The sequence below is a fragment of the Lineus longissimus genome, chromosome 6 (genome assembly GCF_910592395.1).
Source record: "Lineus longissimus chromosome 6, tnLinLong1.2, whole genome shotgun sequence".
Taxonomy (NCBI): domain Eukaryota; kingdom Metazoa; phylum Nemertea; class Pilidiophora; order Heteronemertea; family Lineidae; genus Lineus; species Lineus longissimus.
Window position 1 is genome coordinate 19,818,847 of NC_088313.1, and position 16,490 is coordinate 19,835,336.

At 42.0% G+C, this 16,490-nt stretch overlaps 1 protein-coding gene across 4 annotated transcripts in view; it reads left to right on the plus strand.

Annotated features, from left to right (window-relative positions):
* The first annotated feature begins 5,521 nt into the window (after positions 1 to 5,521).
* The window catches only part of LOC135489719 (serine/threonine-protein kinase 10-like), a 41,136-nt gene continuing 30,167 nt past the window's right edge, over positions 5,522 to 16,490 (plus strand). For 3 of the 4 annotated variants that reach the window (XM_064775210.1, XM_064775212.1, XM_064775211.1), the window contains exons 1-10: positions 5,522 to 6,161; positions 9,717 to 9,881; positions 10,176 to 10,374; positions 10,685 to 10,757; positions 10,997 to 11,073; positions 11,185 to 11,302; positions 11,491 to 11,572; positions 11,854 to 11,973; positions 12,318 to 12,389; positions 13,557 to 14,207. In XM_064775210.1, coding sequence (XP_064631280.1) covers positions 6,006 to 6,161; positions 9,717 to 9,881; positions 10,176 to 10,374; positions 10,685 to 10,757; positions 10,997 to 11,073; positions 11,185 to 11,302; positions 11,491 to 11,572; positions 11,854 to 11,973; positions 12,318 to 12,389; positions 13,557 to 14,207 — 1,713 coding nt within the window. In that variant the 5' untranslated portion in view covers positions 5,522 to 6,005. The remainder of the gene's footprint in view (positions 6,162 to 9,716; positions 9,882 to 10,175; positions 10,375 to 10,684; positions 10,758 to 10,996; positions 11,074 to 11,184; positions 11,303 to 11,490; positions 11,573 to 11,853; positions 11,974 to 12,317; positions 12,390 to 13,556; positions 14,208 to 16,490) is intronic. The other variant, XM_064775214.1, reaches the window with a different exon arrangement.

Sequence of the window (16,490 nt, forward strand, 5' to 3'; positions counted from 1 at the left end):
AAGGAACGATAGAGGGACGGGGACTTTGTTACCAGGGGACATCTTGTATAAAAAGCTTTGGCAGGAGATTATAGATTTATTAAATATTAAAGATGCATTTAGGGATTTAAATCCCACGGTAGATAGTTTCACTTTTTATAGAGGCCAAACTAGGTCCAGAATTGACCGTATTTATACGAATTTAAAGGTAGGTAAGGTAGATCATGTCCCACTGGTTTTTACAGACCATTACGGTGTGTTGGGTGCGGTAGAAAGTACAGGGAAGAAGAAAATGGGAAAGGGATTTTGGAAAATTAATAATAGCCTATTAGGGGAAGAGGGGACAGTAAGGGAGGTAACACAGTTTTGGAAGGGTTGGCAAAAAAGGAAGGGAAATTTTGGGTGTCCAATAGAGTGGTGGGAGAAGGGGAAACAAAAGTTACAGGGGATCTTCAAAAGGAATGGTAAGAGGGTGAACAGGGAGAGAGGGGAAGGTATTTTAGCTTTGGAGAGGGAGTTGGACTTTTTGGGGAAGGAGAGGGACAGAGGGGTGGACATTACAAGGCGGTGGGGGGAAGTAAGAGGGGAATTGAGCAAATTGGAAATGGCAGATTTGGAGGGGGCAAAAGTGAGGGCGGGGGCAAAATTCATAGAGGAGAGGGAAGCACCGACCACTGATTTTTTCAAGGTAGAAGTGAGGACAAAGACAGTTATTGATCAGTTAAAGGATGAAAATGGAAAGGTTTTAGAAGAACAAGATGAAATTTTAAAAGAGGTACAAAGGTTTTACGAGAATTTATATAGGAAAGGTGATACGGTAAAGGTGGCTAGGGACAGGTTCGCATCAAAAATCCATAAGAAACTAACTGGGGAACAACAAAATAAATTGGAGGGTTTGTTATCTACAGGGGAGGTTTTGAGGGAATTAAAAAATATGAAGGCGGGAAAATCACCGGGGATTGATGGGTTAGGAAAAGAGTTTTATTTGTATTACTGGGAGCTATTGGGGGACGATTTGGTAGAGACTATAAATAATGTATTTTTACGGGAAAAACTGGGGGGAACGATGAAAACGGCAGTGATATCTATTTTGTTCAAAAAAGGGGATCCGAGGGATATTAAAAATTATAGACCTGTAAGTTTGCTAACGGTAGATTATAAGATTATCACCAAAGTTTTAAAGTCGAGACTGTCGGGGGTCATGGGCGACCTAGTGCACCCTGATCAGGCATGCGGAGTCCCCAAAAGATCAATCAATGATCAACTGTTCAATATTCAAACCGTCATCGAACATGCGGCGGACTCCGGGGGTGCACTGGTGGCCGTTGACCTCCGAAAAGCCTTCGATTTAGTATCTCATGAATGGCTATTTCAATGTTTAGAGACCATGAGGTTTGGCCGAAATTTTATGAGATGGATGAGGGTGCTGTATGATGCGCCGGAGAGTAGGGTGCTGGTGAATGGATTCCTGTCAGGGACATTCAGGGTGGGCAGATCAGTTAGACAGGGCTGCAGTCTGTCCCCGCTGCTGTTTGTACTCTGCCAGGAGCCGCTCGCCTGCGCCGTGCGCTCCGACGAACGGGTGCGGGGCATTAAGCTGCCTAACGTAAAACAAGAGGTTAAAAACATTGCCTTTGCGGATGATGCCACGCACCCGATTGCAGCACCCTGTATACGAGCTCTATTCTCCATATACAATGATTTCGGCCAAGCCTCGGGGTCTGATATAAATATATCAAAGACAGAAATATTATTGTTAGGCGGTTTTTCGCACCAAAACATCCCTATAGAGTACAGGAAATATATAGTGAAAATTTCAAACATTTTGGGGATACCCTGGAACAAGGCAGGGCCTTGTGGGAAGACATATTGGAAGAAAATCATGGAAAAAGTGGGGAAAACAATAAAGTTATGGGAAAATAGACACCTGTCCTTTATAGGGAAAGTTTTGGTGATAAAAACCGTCCTCGTTTCTAAATTATGGTACGGAGCGAGAATTATGAAATTGCCAATGAAATATTGTACCGGGTTTGTGAAATTATTGTTTAAATTTTTATGGTCAAACAAAATGGAATTGATTAAAAGAAGCACTATGGTGCAGGCAATTGAAGATGGAGGGGTAGGGATGCCGCATGTAGCCAGTAAATGTCGGGCCCTGTTCATGGAAAGGTTAAAAAGACTCTACCACGTACAAGACGAGGGGGTCACACAGCCATGGATAGGGTACGGCATTTACAAAGCGGGCATAACACTGCGGCATCACTGCCCCGAAATTGCCAAAAATACTTATATGCACAGAGTTATTGGTAAACACGGTGTGTGGGAAGAGGTTTTATACCAGTGTAAAGCGGCAAAGTTGGGTATGGGTAGGTCACAATGGGTTAAAATCACAGCTGCTGCTTTATATGAGAAAATTATGAAAAATGGGGTTCAAATCCCACATACCGTGTGTACCAAAATGTATAATATCAACTGGAAAAAGATATGGAAAAACATATGGCACAACAAAATTTTATATAATAATGAGAAAGAACTATTTTATAAATTTGTACACAGAGCATTACCTGTAAAATCCTTGTTTAAATATTTGCCAAATATCCAGAAGAACTGTGCGAGGTGTAAAATGCAGACGGAATCCATGAAACATGCTTTTTATGATTGCGCTACGATACAGCCTGTTTTGAACTCGTTGTCAAATTTGTCAAGAATACAAGGATGGCCAGCGCCAACCTGGGAAAATATCACATGTCCGGTTTTTGCAAATAGCAAAGGGGTAGATAAAATAGTGGGGGTTTTGGGGATTTATATTCACACGATTTGGACAGGGAGAGCCAGTCTTTGGCAGGGGAAAAATCGAGATGAGCAAAACGAATTCGACAACAGAGTTCAAAACAGACTGTAAGGGGATTCCCCACAATGTGGGAATGGTATACGATTTTAAAAATTCACGTCGTTAGCGTATCGGCTTGCTAGCCTGTCGGGAACGTGCATGATTCGGACGCGGGAGGTCCCGGGTTCGAACCTGCCATATTCCACTGTTCAATTTCCTTCAAAAATATATTTTTTTCCCTCTTGTTTTCTTTTTCCTTCATTCTTTTTGCATTTTACATCTTGCATAGTTAGTTGTAAATATTGTAAATATATGTATATAGGGTATTAATTGAACGCACGCACAGAAATGTGAAGTTTAAAACATAGTATAAAATTTTTTGGCGACTTAGATTAGCCCAGTTCCCAAGCAGGGGTCAGAATGAGACCAGATGGATGGTCTCGACCCCTTGCACTGGGCGCACATATGTATATACTTGCCATTGAGCACTATAGGCACATTGTTTTAAACATGAGTTATGAATTATGTTATTAATTTATGTTTTAAACCTTTATGTTTTATGTTATTATGTTATTATTTTATGTTAGTATGCCTTCAATTTACACTGGCACGTTTTATCCACATTGATTTAATCAGATAATTAAATGTTCCGTTTCTATTGGTGCTACAACAAAAATAATAAAATGTTAAATATCAAAATGCAATAAGTGGTGCCAATAGTTTTGAATATTCCGTACACGTATATACTTGGTGCTCACATGTTAATTAATTATTCCATTGGTGCTAAAACAAAAAAAGGAAACAGTTAAGATTATAAAGTGAAAATTAGTTTCAATGGACATTATTTGGAAGGCGTATATGTATGTATGTTTTGTAAATACTAAGTCTGGGTTCACAGAGAGCGTAAGGGGAGTACTGTGAGGACGGCAACGGGCCGTTTCGGTGCCGGGGTCGGCGACACAAAGTATGACGTCGGTCTGGGCATCGGGACGGTTCGGGGGCGGCTTCGCAGTAGTCCCCCAATTCCATATGGAGTACTGTGGGATCGACGGGGCCGTCGCGACGCCGAGTGCTGTCTCGCCAATAGGGCTTTCAGCACGGGCGTCGGGACGGCACCGGACGGGCTCACAGTAAAATAATGAAAAATTTTAAACAAATAGATACATCTTTTGTAAAACCCCTGTATACAGTAATTGTAAATGAATAATTGTATATGCCCGTTTGGATACGTGAAATAAAAGATACCCACTGCGGGTTTATGCTGCAAAAAAAAATGCACCCTGGTGGAAGTCTCCGGAGAAACTCGACCCCCAGTCAGAGTACTGGTGTCAGAAAAAGATCTGGCGTACCATGAAAAACTCTGACTGGGGACCATCGCCTTTTGGCCAGCCCTGTGTGTGACCAGGCATGCCATCCCAAAACCCAAGCAAAATCATGAAGACCGTCGCAATTTTTCGTCCGTCTTCTGTCATGGTGCAGGCAACTGCAATTGCGATTGGTGAAATCCCAATATCTTTCTGTCGTCGAAACAATCAACCTCTGCCAGCTGCTTATCTATTCAGATTGTGAAGGCCTTGACACAACCTAAAAACTCTGAAACAACTACCCTCTGCCAGCTGGTTATCTGGTCAGGTTGGGAAGACCTTGACACAAGCTAAAAATTACACCAAGGTTACCACTGATAAACTTTGGAGACGACAGAACAACCTACGTAACAACCAACCTCTTCCAGCTGGTTATCTGGTCAGGTTGGGAAGACATTGACACAACCTTCAAGGGGTCATTTAGCTGTACACCACAACATACACTTGCGTTCTGCTGAGTGATACAAGACAACTGATTTGGTTGTACCGTGGTAATCATCTCACAATGACGAACAATGGAAAATTGGAACAACCAACATCTGCCAGCTGGTTATCTGATCTCACGAGACTGGTTGTACCCAATATCTACCTGACAACTCTTTAAGTACAACTTGAGTACTACTTGGGACTATAGTCATCTTAGAAGACTGGTGAATCCTCCCAAAGTCCTTTCTCTCATGCAGAACGTGCACAAAAAATACATCAATATAGCCAGGTCAGAACCAGGCTTGGCCCAGGGTGGCTCACTGACCTTGGGCAGCCAGGTGTGGGACAGGTCACATTTTTCCTAGGGTGGAGACAAGGCCCACCCTGTAGAAACTGCCAGCTGGTTATCTGGTCAGGTTGGGAGCTTACACCAAGGTTACCACTAATAAACTTTGGAGACGACAGGACAGCCTACGTAACAATCAACCTCTTCCAGCTGGTTATCTGGTCAGGAAGACATTGGCACAACCTTCAAAGGGTCATTTAGCTGCACAAGACAACATTACACTTGCGTTCTACATACATTACATAGGTGATACAACTACAAGACAACTGCTTTGGTTGTATCATGGTAATCATCTCACAAGGACGGACAATGGAACAACCAACCTCTGCCAGCTGGTTATCTTGTCAGGTTTGAAGACACACTTTACACAACCAAAAAAACCCAAGTTTTTCTGGCAAGTTAACACTATTAGCCTTATGGAGGACAGACGAACAACCACCCTCTGCCTGCTGGTTATATATATATATATACATATATACATATAGGGGAATTCCGTTATTTTGAGGATACCCGGAAATAAATGTGGCATATGACGTCACTGGCGCGCACTGAGCAGGCGTGGTGAGAAGGGACAAAATGGCCGAGTCTTGGCTGAAACTTCTTAGTTCCTGAAAAAATCTTCGTAAAAAACTGCTGCAGTGCGCCGATTCATACGAACCAATGATGGTTTAAGTGTACAAAGACGTTGAGAACTGTTGTACCATCTTCACAGTATAGTTTATTTATTATCCATTCAGTTGAAAAGCGAAGAAATTCCTCTTGAAAGTTGGGTTTGCTTGGCTGAGTTTTGTTGTTGAGGACAGCTCTGCCTGTGCTGTCCTGTACACATGAGACCAGAAGCAGTGTGTACATACATGTGCATGTGTTTTCCGTACATTTAACATTGGCATGCCTGCCATTGTGAAGTGACTTGAGTTGGACTAGGAGACGAGTTGTACATTTCTGTCACCAGCTAGGCTGAGTGTCTGAAGGAGTATAAAAGGTGTTCCTACGTGGAGACGGATTGTTTACGTTTTGGATTTGACAAAAACTGGCATCGATTTGCATTTGCAACAATAACATGTCGTTCCTGAGTAACGTGAGAAAGTTCTTCAGAATAGGAGATGTAGAGAAGAAGAAAAAGACGTATAATAATATACGCAGAGACAGGGATCCATCAGAGATCTGGGAGATAGTCGGAGAACTTGGTGATGGAGCGTTTGGAAAAGTTTACAAGGTAAATTGACATGCGATAATGTGTAAATGAGAACTCTTGAGGGTCATTGCCATGCCAGAGGCAGAGGTAACCAAGTTCTGTGACCAGAGGATGTGTAGTTGGAGCAATGGAAGGATGCTCAAAAGGTCTTTTCATCAAGGGCGAATCGGAACCATAACAAAACAAATGCACGCAATCAGAGCACGTAAGAAGGCCTTAGTCGACTTTGGCCAATGCCATAAGCTACTGTGATCCTTTGATCCATGTGAAACGCTCCCTACTTTTGTGAACAAATCCTGATGCTCAAAAAGCTACAATTTTGTATTTGCTTGATAAAGTATCTCGGTTCAAGTACTTTGAACTGTCTCAGATTTATAATCATCCGGTTTGACAGCCAGGTTGTTTGACTTCCTTCCTGCCTGCACATGTGTAGGATACCAATGATAATCATAATGTTTCCTTTAATAGGTTTACAGCCCAGTGGGCTGTCATTGATCATATTCACCTCACAAAATAAGAAAGGTTTGAGAGACTATTTATTGGGCAATCAAATCTAAAATTTGTTTATCTATAGTCCCATCTCTTAGTCATCTTCTCTCGGCAACCATCCTATACAATGTTGGTCAACACGGCTTGTTCGAACTCACTAATTCAGTTATTGATAGCTCTCACAATCATTTGTGACCCATTCTAGCGAAACCAGTCGCATGTCGCACATAAGATGAGCCTAGATGACACTAGGAGATAATAGAAGAAATTGATGTCGTCAGATTTCACAAAAGGCAGACAATAGTGAAATGAACAAACAGTCTGTCTCAACCTGCCAAGCTCAGAGCGACATGGGACTGGTTTTGCTGGAACGGGTCACATATTGGTATTCACTCAATATCATTCTCTCACAGAAACCAGTTCATTTGTGAAGTGATAGCTTGGTGTATTGAATTTTCCAAGGACTGTCGTGATGCCTATATGTCTTGACCTACTTCCCTAATACAGCTATAATGACTCCATTCAGTGAGATGAAAATGCTTAGTTCATTGAGTGACATGGGCCTACTCATCTTACATGTCTTACCCAAAATAACTTACATGTAAGTTCAATCCCCACCTTAAAGGGGTACACCGTTTGTTTTCATTGTTTTTACTTGTGGCTCAGGAAAACAGTTCAGCACAACGTGTACATGTAAGAGTAGAAGTGCGCTGCCCCCCCCCCCCCCGGATCTGCCTCTGACAAGGCAATGTGACAATAAAACCAGGTGGTTTTTAAGAAAATTGTAGCTGATGTTGTTTCAATGAGCCAGTTGGATGTTATTTTCATCATTGGCTACATTGGTTTCAGGTGTTTGGAAATTGGAATCATTACTGATGATTTCTTCCTTGTATCATTGTTATCAGGGTCAGTCATTTGTTTCTGAAAAGCTTTGCGAGAAATGAGCAGATCTGATTTCTGAGAACACTCAATGAAGTGACTGACACACACACTTCCAACATTTGTAATTGAATGATGAGTTAGTTAGTGGTTTGTCAAGGACCAAGCCCCTGACCTCAATGACATCACTGAAAATTCAGATTGATTGTTTCATTCTGGAAGTGAACAAATATCCCGGCCCGTTAACAATTTCTCGATGATACAAATTACAATACAGGCACAGGCCTAATCGATATTGAATATACATCTGTGCTGATAATGATAATTTGTTATCTCATCAGTGTTGTGTATTGATAACAGGCAGACTTATGGGGTTTCTATTTGGCCACGCCCTTAAAACGTGGCACAGCTTTTGTAAGTTGGTCATTTCAGGTACTTGATGTATTGTCAAAAATGTTGGTATGGCACTGGGTACTCAAGTATTGTGATGTTGATGTGAGCTTTAGAAATAACGAGGTCAGGACTCTGATGAGCTCGGGGAAGATAAAGACAGGCAGACAATACATCTGTGCAAGTCTCACATTGATGATATTGGGTTGAAATAATATTGACTTTGCATACATTTACAATCTTCTCATAGTGACATCACTTCGACCGGCATCGCTGCTCGACATCAACCGTCTGAATGACTTTATAATACTTGACCATGTTGACTTTTTTCACCATGCGTCATCACCCCCTACCAGGTGATTCCGTTTGGGGTGTTTCAAAATTGACGTATAAAAGTAAGAACAGCACTTGCCATCGGACTTCCTTGTTCAATTCTGTGGTTCCAGTGTTTGTAGGCTACATGAGTGAAAGAACAAATCATTCAGTGCACATGTACAATGAAATGTATGAAATTATTATTTGATGTGATCCGCTGATCGCCTTTTGGGCATGCGGTTTTGTCATTGGCTTGATTCTGACCAGTTTCCCATATACAGCAAGCATCAAGACTGGTACTTTGTCAATAAGTTACAAACGAACAACTGATGACAATGAATGTTGACCTGCTACGTAAAATCAATTTGTTCACGTTTATTTACCAACCACGCCCATTGTGCTGACAGGATATCGGCGTGTTGATTCGCCATGTTGATTTCCCATCATAAACTTTCTTTTGTTCATTGCTCGTTCACTCTGAAGACCTCCCCTTGTTCATCAGAAAATGTGACTCGCTCTACCAAAACTAGGCGCTTGTCGCATCTGAACTTGACAGGTTGATACGGACTTGTTGTTCATTTCCCTATTGTAGACCTTTTGTGAAATCTATTACAAACTGATTTGGTCACATTTCACAAAAGGTCTACAATAGGGAAATGAACAACAAGTCTGTATCAACCTGTCAAGTTCAGATGCGACAAGCGCCTAGTTTTGGTAGAGCGGGTCACAAATGGTTACATGTTGATGATTATTGAATAATGGACCGGGACGTATTCTAGAAAAAGGGTATATGTAGAAGTTGCCTCTCAGAGTCACAACTACAGTTTGTAGGTTGTACAGCTGGATATTCTAGATGTTTGAGCTGACTTCTAAGACAAAGCTGTCCTGCCCTTTACCTTTTATGGACCATGTAGCCAGGACAAATAACAGATAATGCTCTTCACAGCTCAATGCTACAAGAACTTAGAGAGAATCATCACTGTCCTCCTACACATGCCATTAACAATCCAAAAATAGGTTTTAGGTGTCATAATCTGATCCACCCTAGTATCCAATTGTTGTCAATATTGATCTGCCAGACATGATAGATGAATTGAAAAAACTTCATGCAAAAAGCAATTGCTCTGATAAACTTGGAAATTTATGGCTGATAGTGATAACTGATTGACAATTTTGATTGATGAGAAATCACAACACTACCTTCACTGATCAATTAACTTACAAGGTCGCGTATATAGCAATCACTACTCCAATGTCATGTGTGCTTGTGGTATAGAAAGAGCTTCAGGTGCTAATCGTTCAGGTTGTGTCCATTTCTGTCTACATGTCAATGCTAATATATATGTGATGAGCTGATAGCATAGCTGATACCCTTTCGTTCCAGACCCATCACCAACACCATGAAGAACTACTTTAACTAACTTCTCTCCATTCTTCTAGCTCATCCTGTCTTTCTCAGTTTCACCTTCCCCTAATCGTGTTTCTCTCACCTTCTCATTTCAGACCAAGAATAAGGAAGATGGGTCATTTGCCGCCTTGAAACAGGTTGAGATCAAAGATGAGGAGGAACTGGACGACTATATGGTTGAAATTGACATTCTCACCGAATTCAAACACAAGAATGTGGTTGGTCTCTATGAGGCTTTCTTCTATAATGAGACGTTATGGGTAAGGATACTGCTGTGGTCTTCTATCATGTGTTAAAATACAGGTACTGGTACTGTGCATCAGATCCTCCCAATTTCAAAGCTGCTCTCTGTGCGATTTCTTGTGACTGTGGGGTTCGAACCAGGAACCTCATGACCACTAGCTGAGAGTCTAAGCCACTAGACCAGTACGGCTGTTAGTTGGGCAATTCCAGATTTGGAAAACGTAAAAAGCTTTTCTTACATGAATGCATTTTGTTATATAATAAGTCACACAAACAGCAAAATACAGTTCACTGATTCATTCTTTCTCCAGATGTACATAGAATTTTGCGGGGGTGGCGCCCTCGACAGCATAATGATGGAACTAGAGAAGCCGCTCACTGAACCACAGATTAGATGTATCTGCCATGAGATGTGTGAGGCATTAGCGTTCCTTCATCAATGTGGCGTCATCCATCGCGACTTGAAGGCTGGCAATGTATTACTTGCCATGGATGGCACGGTCAGATTAGGTAGGATAGTTTATGGGGTTTTAATGGCAAAAAAGTTATGATTACATCATAGGATGAATTCATGAGCCAATTTGAAGCACACTGACACTAAAGAGAAAATCCCAATTTCCCCTCATAAAGTCTACTCCGAATTATTTGACATGTAGAACTTTTCAACCTAACTGATTCCGTCAGTGATGGCCATGTGCTGTCTCTGTTTCAGACGGATATTTATGTCACCATCTTCACAGGCAGGGAGTAATAATGATATCAGATGACCACCAGCATTCTCAGGTTGCCCGTGGATGACAACTTTTACCTTCTTTTTTAGCTGATTTTGGTGTTTCTGCCAAAAATGGTGACCCAAAAGCAAAGAGGGACACATTCATTGGCACCCCCTTTTGGTGAGTATTGTTGATGCTGTAGGCAATAAGATGATCACATTGACTCAGTAAATCTGTTAGTACTAGAGATCAAATGGCATTGCTAAGAAGAAGAGAATTCAGATAGTAAATATACCTTATTTGTCATCACCTCACTCATTTAACATTTCTGTTTGACATCACTCGTCCTTGTTGAGCGTTATTGAATCGAACCTGGCTTATCCCTACTAATGTCGAGTTTTCTGCCTTCTACACTTTAGGATGGCCCCAGAAGTGATCTCCTGTGAAACCCTGAAGGAAAATCCTTACGATAGCAGTGCTGATATCTGGTCTTTCGGTAAGTTATCAGAGTCTTGAACAAGTACACCAAGTCTAGTCTTCAATGCCAGTGTCATCTTGATGCCATGCTGATATTCATTCTTCTATTTTGTCACATTGATTATTTCAGGTATCACACTGATCGAACTAGCTCAGATGGAACCACCGAACCATGAGATGCACCCGATGAGGGTGCTCATGAAGATACACAAGGCCGATCCCCCCACGCTAGATGTGCAATCAAAATGGTACGTTTCATTTTAAGTTTATCGATAGAATTTGCTCAGATGAATCACAGGCATCATGAGATACATCCGATGAAAAGGTCATTGCCTGTTGCAATGATCCCTACTCAAGCTGGCTGCACCAACACTTGCTGACTACAGAGGGATATGTCAATATGAACTTTAACTCTTTCTAATTAAATTGTTTTCAGGTCAAAAGACTTCAACGATTTCATACGGATATGTTTAAACAAAACTCCTGAAGGCCGGCCAACTGCAAGTGATCTTTTAAAGGTTAGCATTAGGGAGAAGTTCTCTTTAAATATCTTTCACGCTGGTGCCAGATACACTGTCAGACATTGTAGCAGTGTTCTCTGGCATTGTTTGTGATAGAATGTCCAGCTGTTTGATATCAAACTTGGGAACTTTAGCTGAAGACGTTATTACTGACCTATCATGGTAAAGTATAGAAAAACATGGTCTATATGCTGATGTCAAGCAAAGTAGATGTAGATGAAATGATCCCTGCACTAATATACAGTCGTGCTGAGTCTGCTACATGTTAATCATTCCAGCATCCGTTCATAAAGAATGTAACTGATAACCGTCCAGTGAGGGAACTGATCGGCGAAGCAAAGGCCGAGATCACAGAGGTGTTCGAGGACATACCAGATGAGACAGAGGTCAAGGTCAATGTAAGTTGATTCTATCAGGTCAAGGCCAGCATTGCCTAGCAACTGTTAGGTGTCCAACTGGTGATGTGCACAACTGGCCTGAAGTTGGCTACTTTCTTATTCCTCATTCCCGTAGTAAATGACCTCTTGCTGGTTCTCAATGCAATGGCTATGTCAGTTATTCATTATAGTAAGGGCTAAATTTCTTTAAAACTGCAAATACGTATTAGAGTGTATGGCTTTAGGGCATTGCCATCTCAATCCTTGTGTGTCAAGATGCTTGCTGACCACTGGGAACAGCAGGGTGGAGCCTGAGGCAGATAATTGAATCTGCTTAATTGTCCGACCCTACTCTCTCATTCCAGGGCATAGATCTCGATGCCGAGGGATCGGAAGACTCCTATTCTATGGGCGACATTTCGGAAAGTCTCGGAGAGGTAAACAACAAATCACAATCTAACAATCTACCTGGTCTCCAGGAATTCTGGGATGATAATAAGTCATAAACCTCTGTCTCTCTGAAGCTGTTAATATGCTAGGCTTCACTTTGTATATTTTTTCAACCTCACATATCAAGCTTACCTAATTCTTTACACAAATAGTATTTCCCTATTTCACAAACTGTAGATAATTCCAGTGTTGAGTAGAACAACACTCAATTTAATTTTTTTCTTCAAATGTTTTCACTTATTGAATCATTGTGTATTTAAACACTCAGTAGTATGTGATACACCATCATCTCCTCTGTAATTAGCTCAGGCATAGATTATTCACCCTTAACCTGCAGAGTGCAATGTGCACTTTTTGGTGTCGTTGCACTCAAGTGTTAGGTCATGGTACCTGAACCTTCGAGAAACGCTTTGCTATCAAAAAATGCTTCAAAAACATACTCCAAAATGCTTGATTTAAAATTTCAAGGTTCGTAATAGAAAAAAAATCAGGGTTAGGCAGGTCCGTACAGCATTTTACTTCATTTTGTCATAAAATCTGCCTTAATATTGCTGAACTCATTGTTTCCTTGGTTAGCTTGATCTGTGCGCGCTTTGAAAGACCTTTTCTCATGGGGCATGACGGATAATGATCTTAACAATTTGCTGTAAAAAGGTGGCGGGCTAAGATGCTTGATTTTAATGGAATCATTTCTAATTATTATCTTACAATTTTGTGGAAGATGTTTCCAATTTAACTTTTCGGTGGCTTGAACAAAGCATTATTATAATATATGAAGTGCCATGTTTTGTCATTTTTGGCTCTTATGCCCCAAGGTCCAAAACTTATGATAACATGACCAAACTTGAGGGACCATCTCAAAATGAACCAGATGCTAAACTGATTGAACACGTCTCTCCCGAATCCTTCCTGGAGTAGCTGATTGTGAAAGTATCGAAAATTGTCAACATTGTGATGCAATAAACAACTAAACCTGGAGAAATATTGGCTTTACAACTGACCCACTCCAGGCAAAATTGTGTCTTCTGTTTTGGCGTGGTCAAATTCTTGAGATGGTCCCTAATCTAACCTAACCTGGACAACATCGGGTCACTTCCGCTTGGCTGCCATATTACCTCCCTCACTTCGCTTTATTTCTTTTCTCACTTCATCAGCATCCCGCAACAGACAGACAGGTTTCACAGAATTCTGTAAAGTCCATCCCATCCATTAAAGAGGAGGAGATACCAGAACCAGAACCAGAGCCGAAACCGGTACCTGAACCAGAAGTGGAGGAGGAGGATGAGCCACTTTATGAAGTCCTTGAAGTCGGGCCATCAACCCCCACTGGGGAAAGAAAGACTATGGTATTCCCAGCGGCACCAGAACCTGAAGAAGTTGATGAACCCATTTATGAAGTTTTAGAGGTTGAAGATGGGAAAATGGAGCCTCACCTGCCAGAAAATGATGTGCCAAATAAACGGGAAGAACCAGCGTCACCTTGTGGCGTGGTGGTAACTACGCCAGTTGAAGACAACGGACCGGCAAATATTGCTGGCGAGGTGCATATACTGCCTCCTGGTGACGAGATCCTGACGCCTGGACATGAGGATGTCACGTCAACGAAGGATGATGAAATCTTGCCAAGTAGTGAAATATCAGATTCTGCCATATCAATGTCCGAGTCGCCAGGACGGCAACCTCAAACTGATGACGAACTGCCAGACGACAAAGAAGATATCGACAGCTCTCCGGTGGAGGAGAGAAAGGAACCCTCTGTCCCTGCGACAGACGCCATCGACGGCAGCCTCGATCACGATGCATTGGTTAGTTTGAATCAGTCTTCCTCTCTCTGTGAAAGCACTGCTCAGGAATCAGCACCCCCTAGTGATAAGGTTTTGAATTATACAGATTCGTTTGACAGTAATGCCCCCTGTGGGTCATATAATGTAAATGATCTCCATAGCTCTGTAGATATGCCCATTGAGTTCTCCGACACTGATCGAAGTGAATCGTCTCCTGATGACTTGAAAGTGAACTCCGATATTGATGATATAAACCGCTGTCCCTCCGGACTTTCGAATTTCAAATTAAGTTCTGAAAATATTCGAATAATTGACAAGTCTGATTCATATGTACCTGTGAATGAGAACAGGCCGGGAAAGATCGTTTCCTTAGATAGTGGCTATGGAGCCTCTGAATGGTTGAAAAATGATCCTCCTGGTTCCCTCAAACCAGGGGTGGTAATTAGGGGTGGGAGTTCTACTGAGTTGGTAAAAGGGGGCAGCACAGCCACTACGCCAGAAGTGACAACTCCTATTGGAGGAGATTATGAACCGGTTGAGTTTGGTATAAAACGGGAACCGTTCAGTGATCAGGGACTGCATAAATCGGCGCGGACACCTGAGGCCATAACACCTTGCGGCGCTGACTATGAACCAGTTGAATTTGGTACGAAACAAGAACTAGCGAGAAATACAGACTCATGTTCAGAAGCTCAAGTGCCACCTACTGACAATGTTAGAACTAATGCGATTGATGATACAGACGTTTCATTGGCTTTGAAAGAATTAGATGATTTCCTCGACTTGGAGGCTGAAGAGGACAGGGCGCTGCAATCTTTTGACTATCTCGACAAAATCGACTCCTCAACGCCCATAAATGAAAACGAAATCTTAGATAAATTTGATAAAACTATAAATTCAGACTTCAAAACGCAGACAGGTAGTAATGTGATATTAGATAAGAAGTCAGGGGAGCCAATGGCAGTAAACGGTGATGTCGCGCACTCCGATACGGTGTTGGTGGCGACCCCTAGTGGTGACTCTCACACCATGCAGCTCGACGCTAAGGTAGCAGTATATACAAGTGTGGGCATGTCGTTCTCCGGTTGTTGTACAGATTTTGACGTTATTTTTCTGTTCTGCCTGGTGTTGATAGCAAAGTTTCACCAAGTTTTTGCTTGCGTTGAAGTTGATGCGACCTCCTCACTGTTGTTCACTTATTTCTACACACTCATTCTCTCAGTCTTTGGTGGAAGCGAAAGAAAGTTTTGAGTGTGACAGGTTTGTGCTGGAGGGTCACAATGTGCCATGAGCTGACAGACATTGAAGTAGCACACATTGTTGACAACAGTGACTTGTTCCTTGTTTAGTTGTTTATTACACAATTATAGATCTCCTGAATTGGATCCCATGCCTCAATACTCTTAGTATATCAGCACATATGGAGTGTTTGATTAGAATCGTTAGACATAACCTCCTCAATTGATAGCTTGACCACCATTGTTGTTGTAAGGTTCCATAGTCATGTTCTGTAGAAATTGAAATAGCTTTGCAACAGATTTTTCCCAAAGGTCAAATGTTCCATTAGGTAGCTTGTTGCTGTGAATTGGTACACACTAAAAGTGTGCAATGGTGTACTGAAAAAGCACTGTATAAGAACTTATGTTTCAAGAACCTACATATCATCTCGAGGAACTTGTATTGCCACCAAACGGTTTCCTCATACAACAGTTTGGTTTGATGGTCTTTCTATCTCTTGCACTGGTGTTGAGGAATAACACAAGCACCCCATCTTGGTGTCAGTCATGGGTCCCACTATCATGGAGGAATGCAAGCACCCCATCTCTGTGTCAGTCATGGGTCCCACTTTCATGGAGGAATGCAAGCACCCCATCTCGGTGTCAGTCATGGGTCCCACTTTCATGGAGGAATGCAAGCACCCCATCTCGGTGTCAGTCATGGGTCCCACTATCATGGAGGAATGCAAGCACCCCATCTCGGTGTCAGTCATGGGTCCCACTCATGGAGGAATGCAAGCACCCCATCTTGGTGTCAGTCATGGGTCCCACTTTCATGGAGGAATGCAAGCACCCCATCTCTGTTTCTCTCTTGGTTTGTTGCCGGGTGTTCAAAGTGTGGTTTTGTCATTTCCTTTGTTGGCACAGTTTGTTATTCTTCAGTTATTCACCTGCCAGTATTATGATGTCCCTTGGCTGTTTTATCTAGTTCCAGCCAGTAAGAGTCCACCCCTGTGCACTGTGGTGATGCAAATCCTTTGACAAAATGGTTCCACCTTTCCTTGGCTTCGAGTCAACTGTGTGTCCT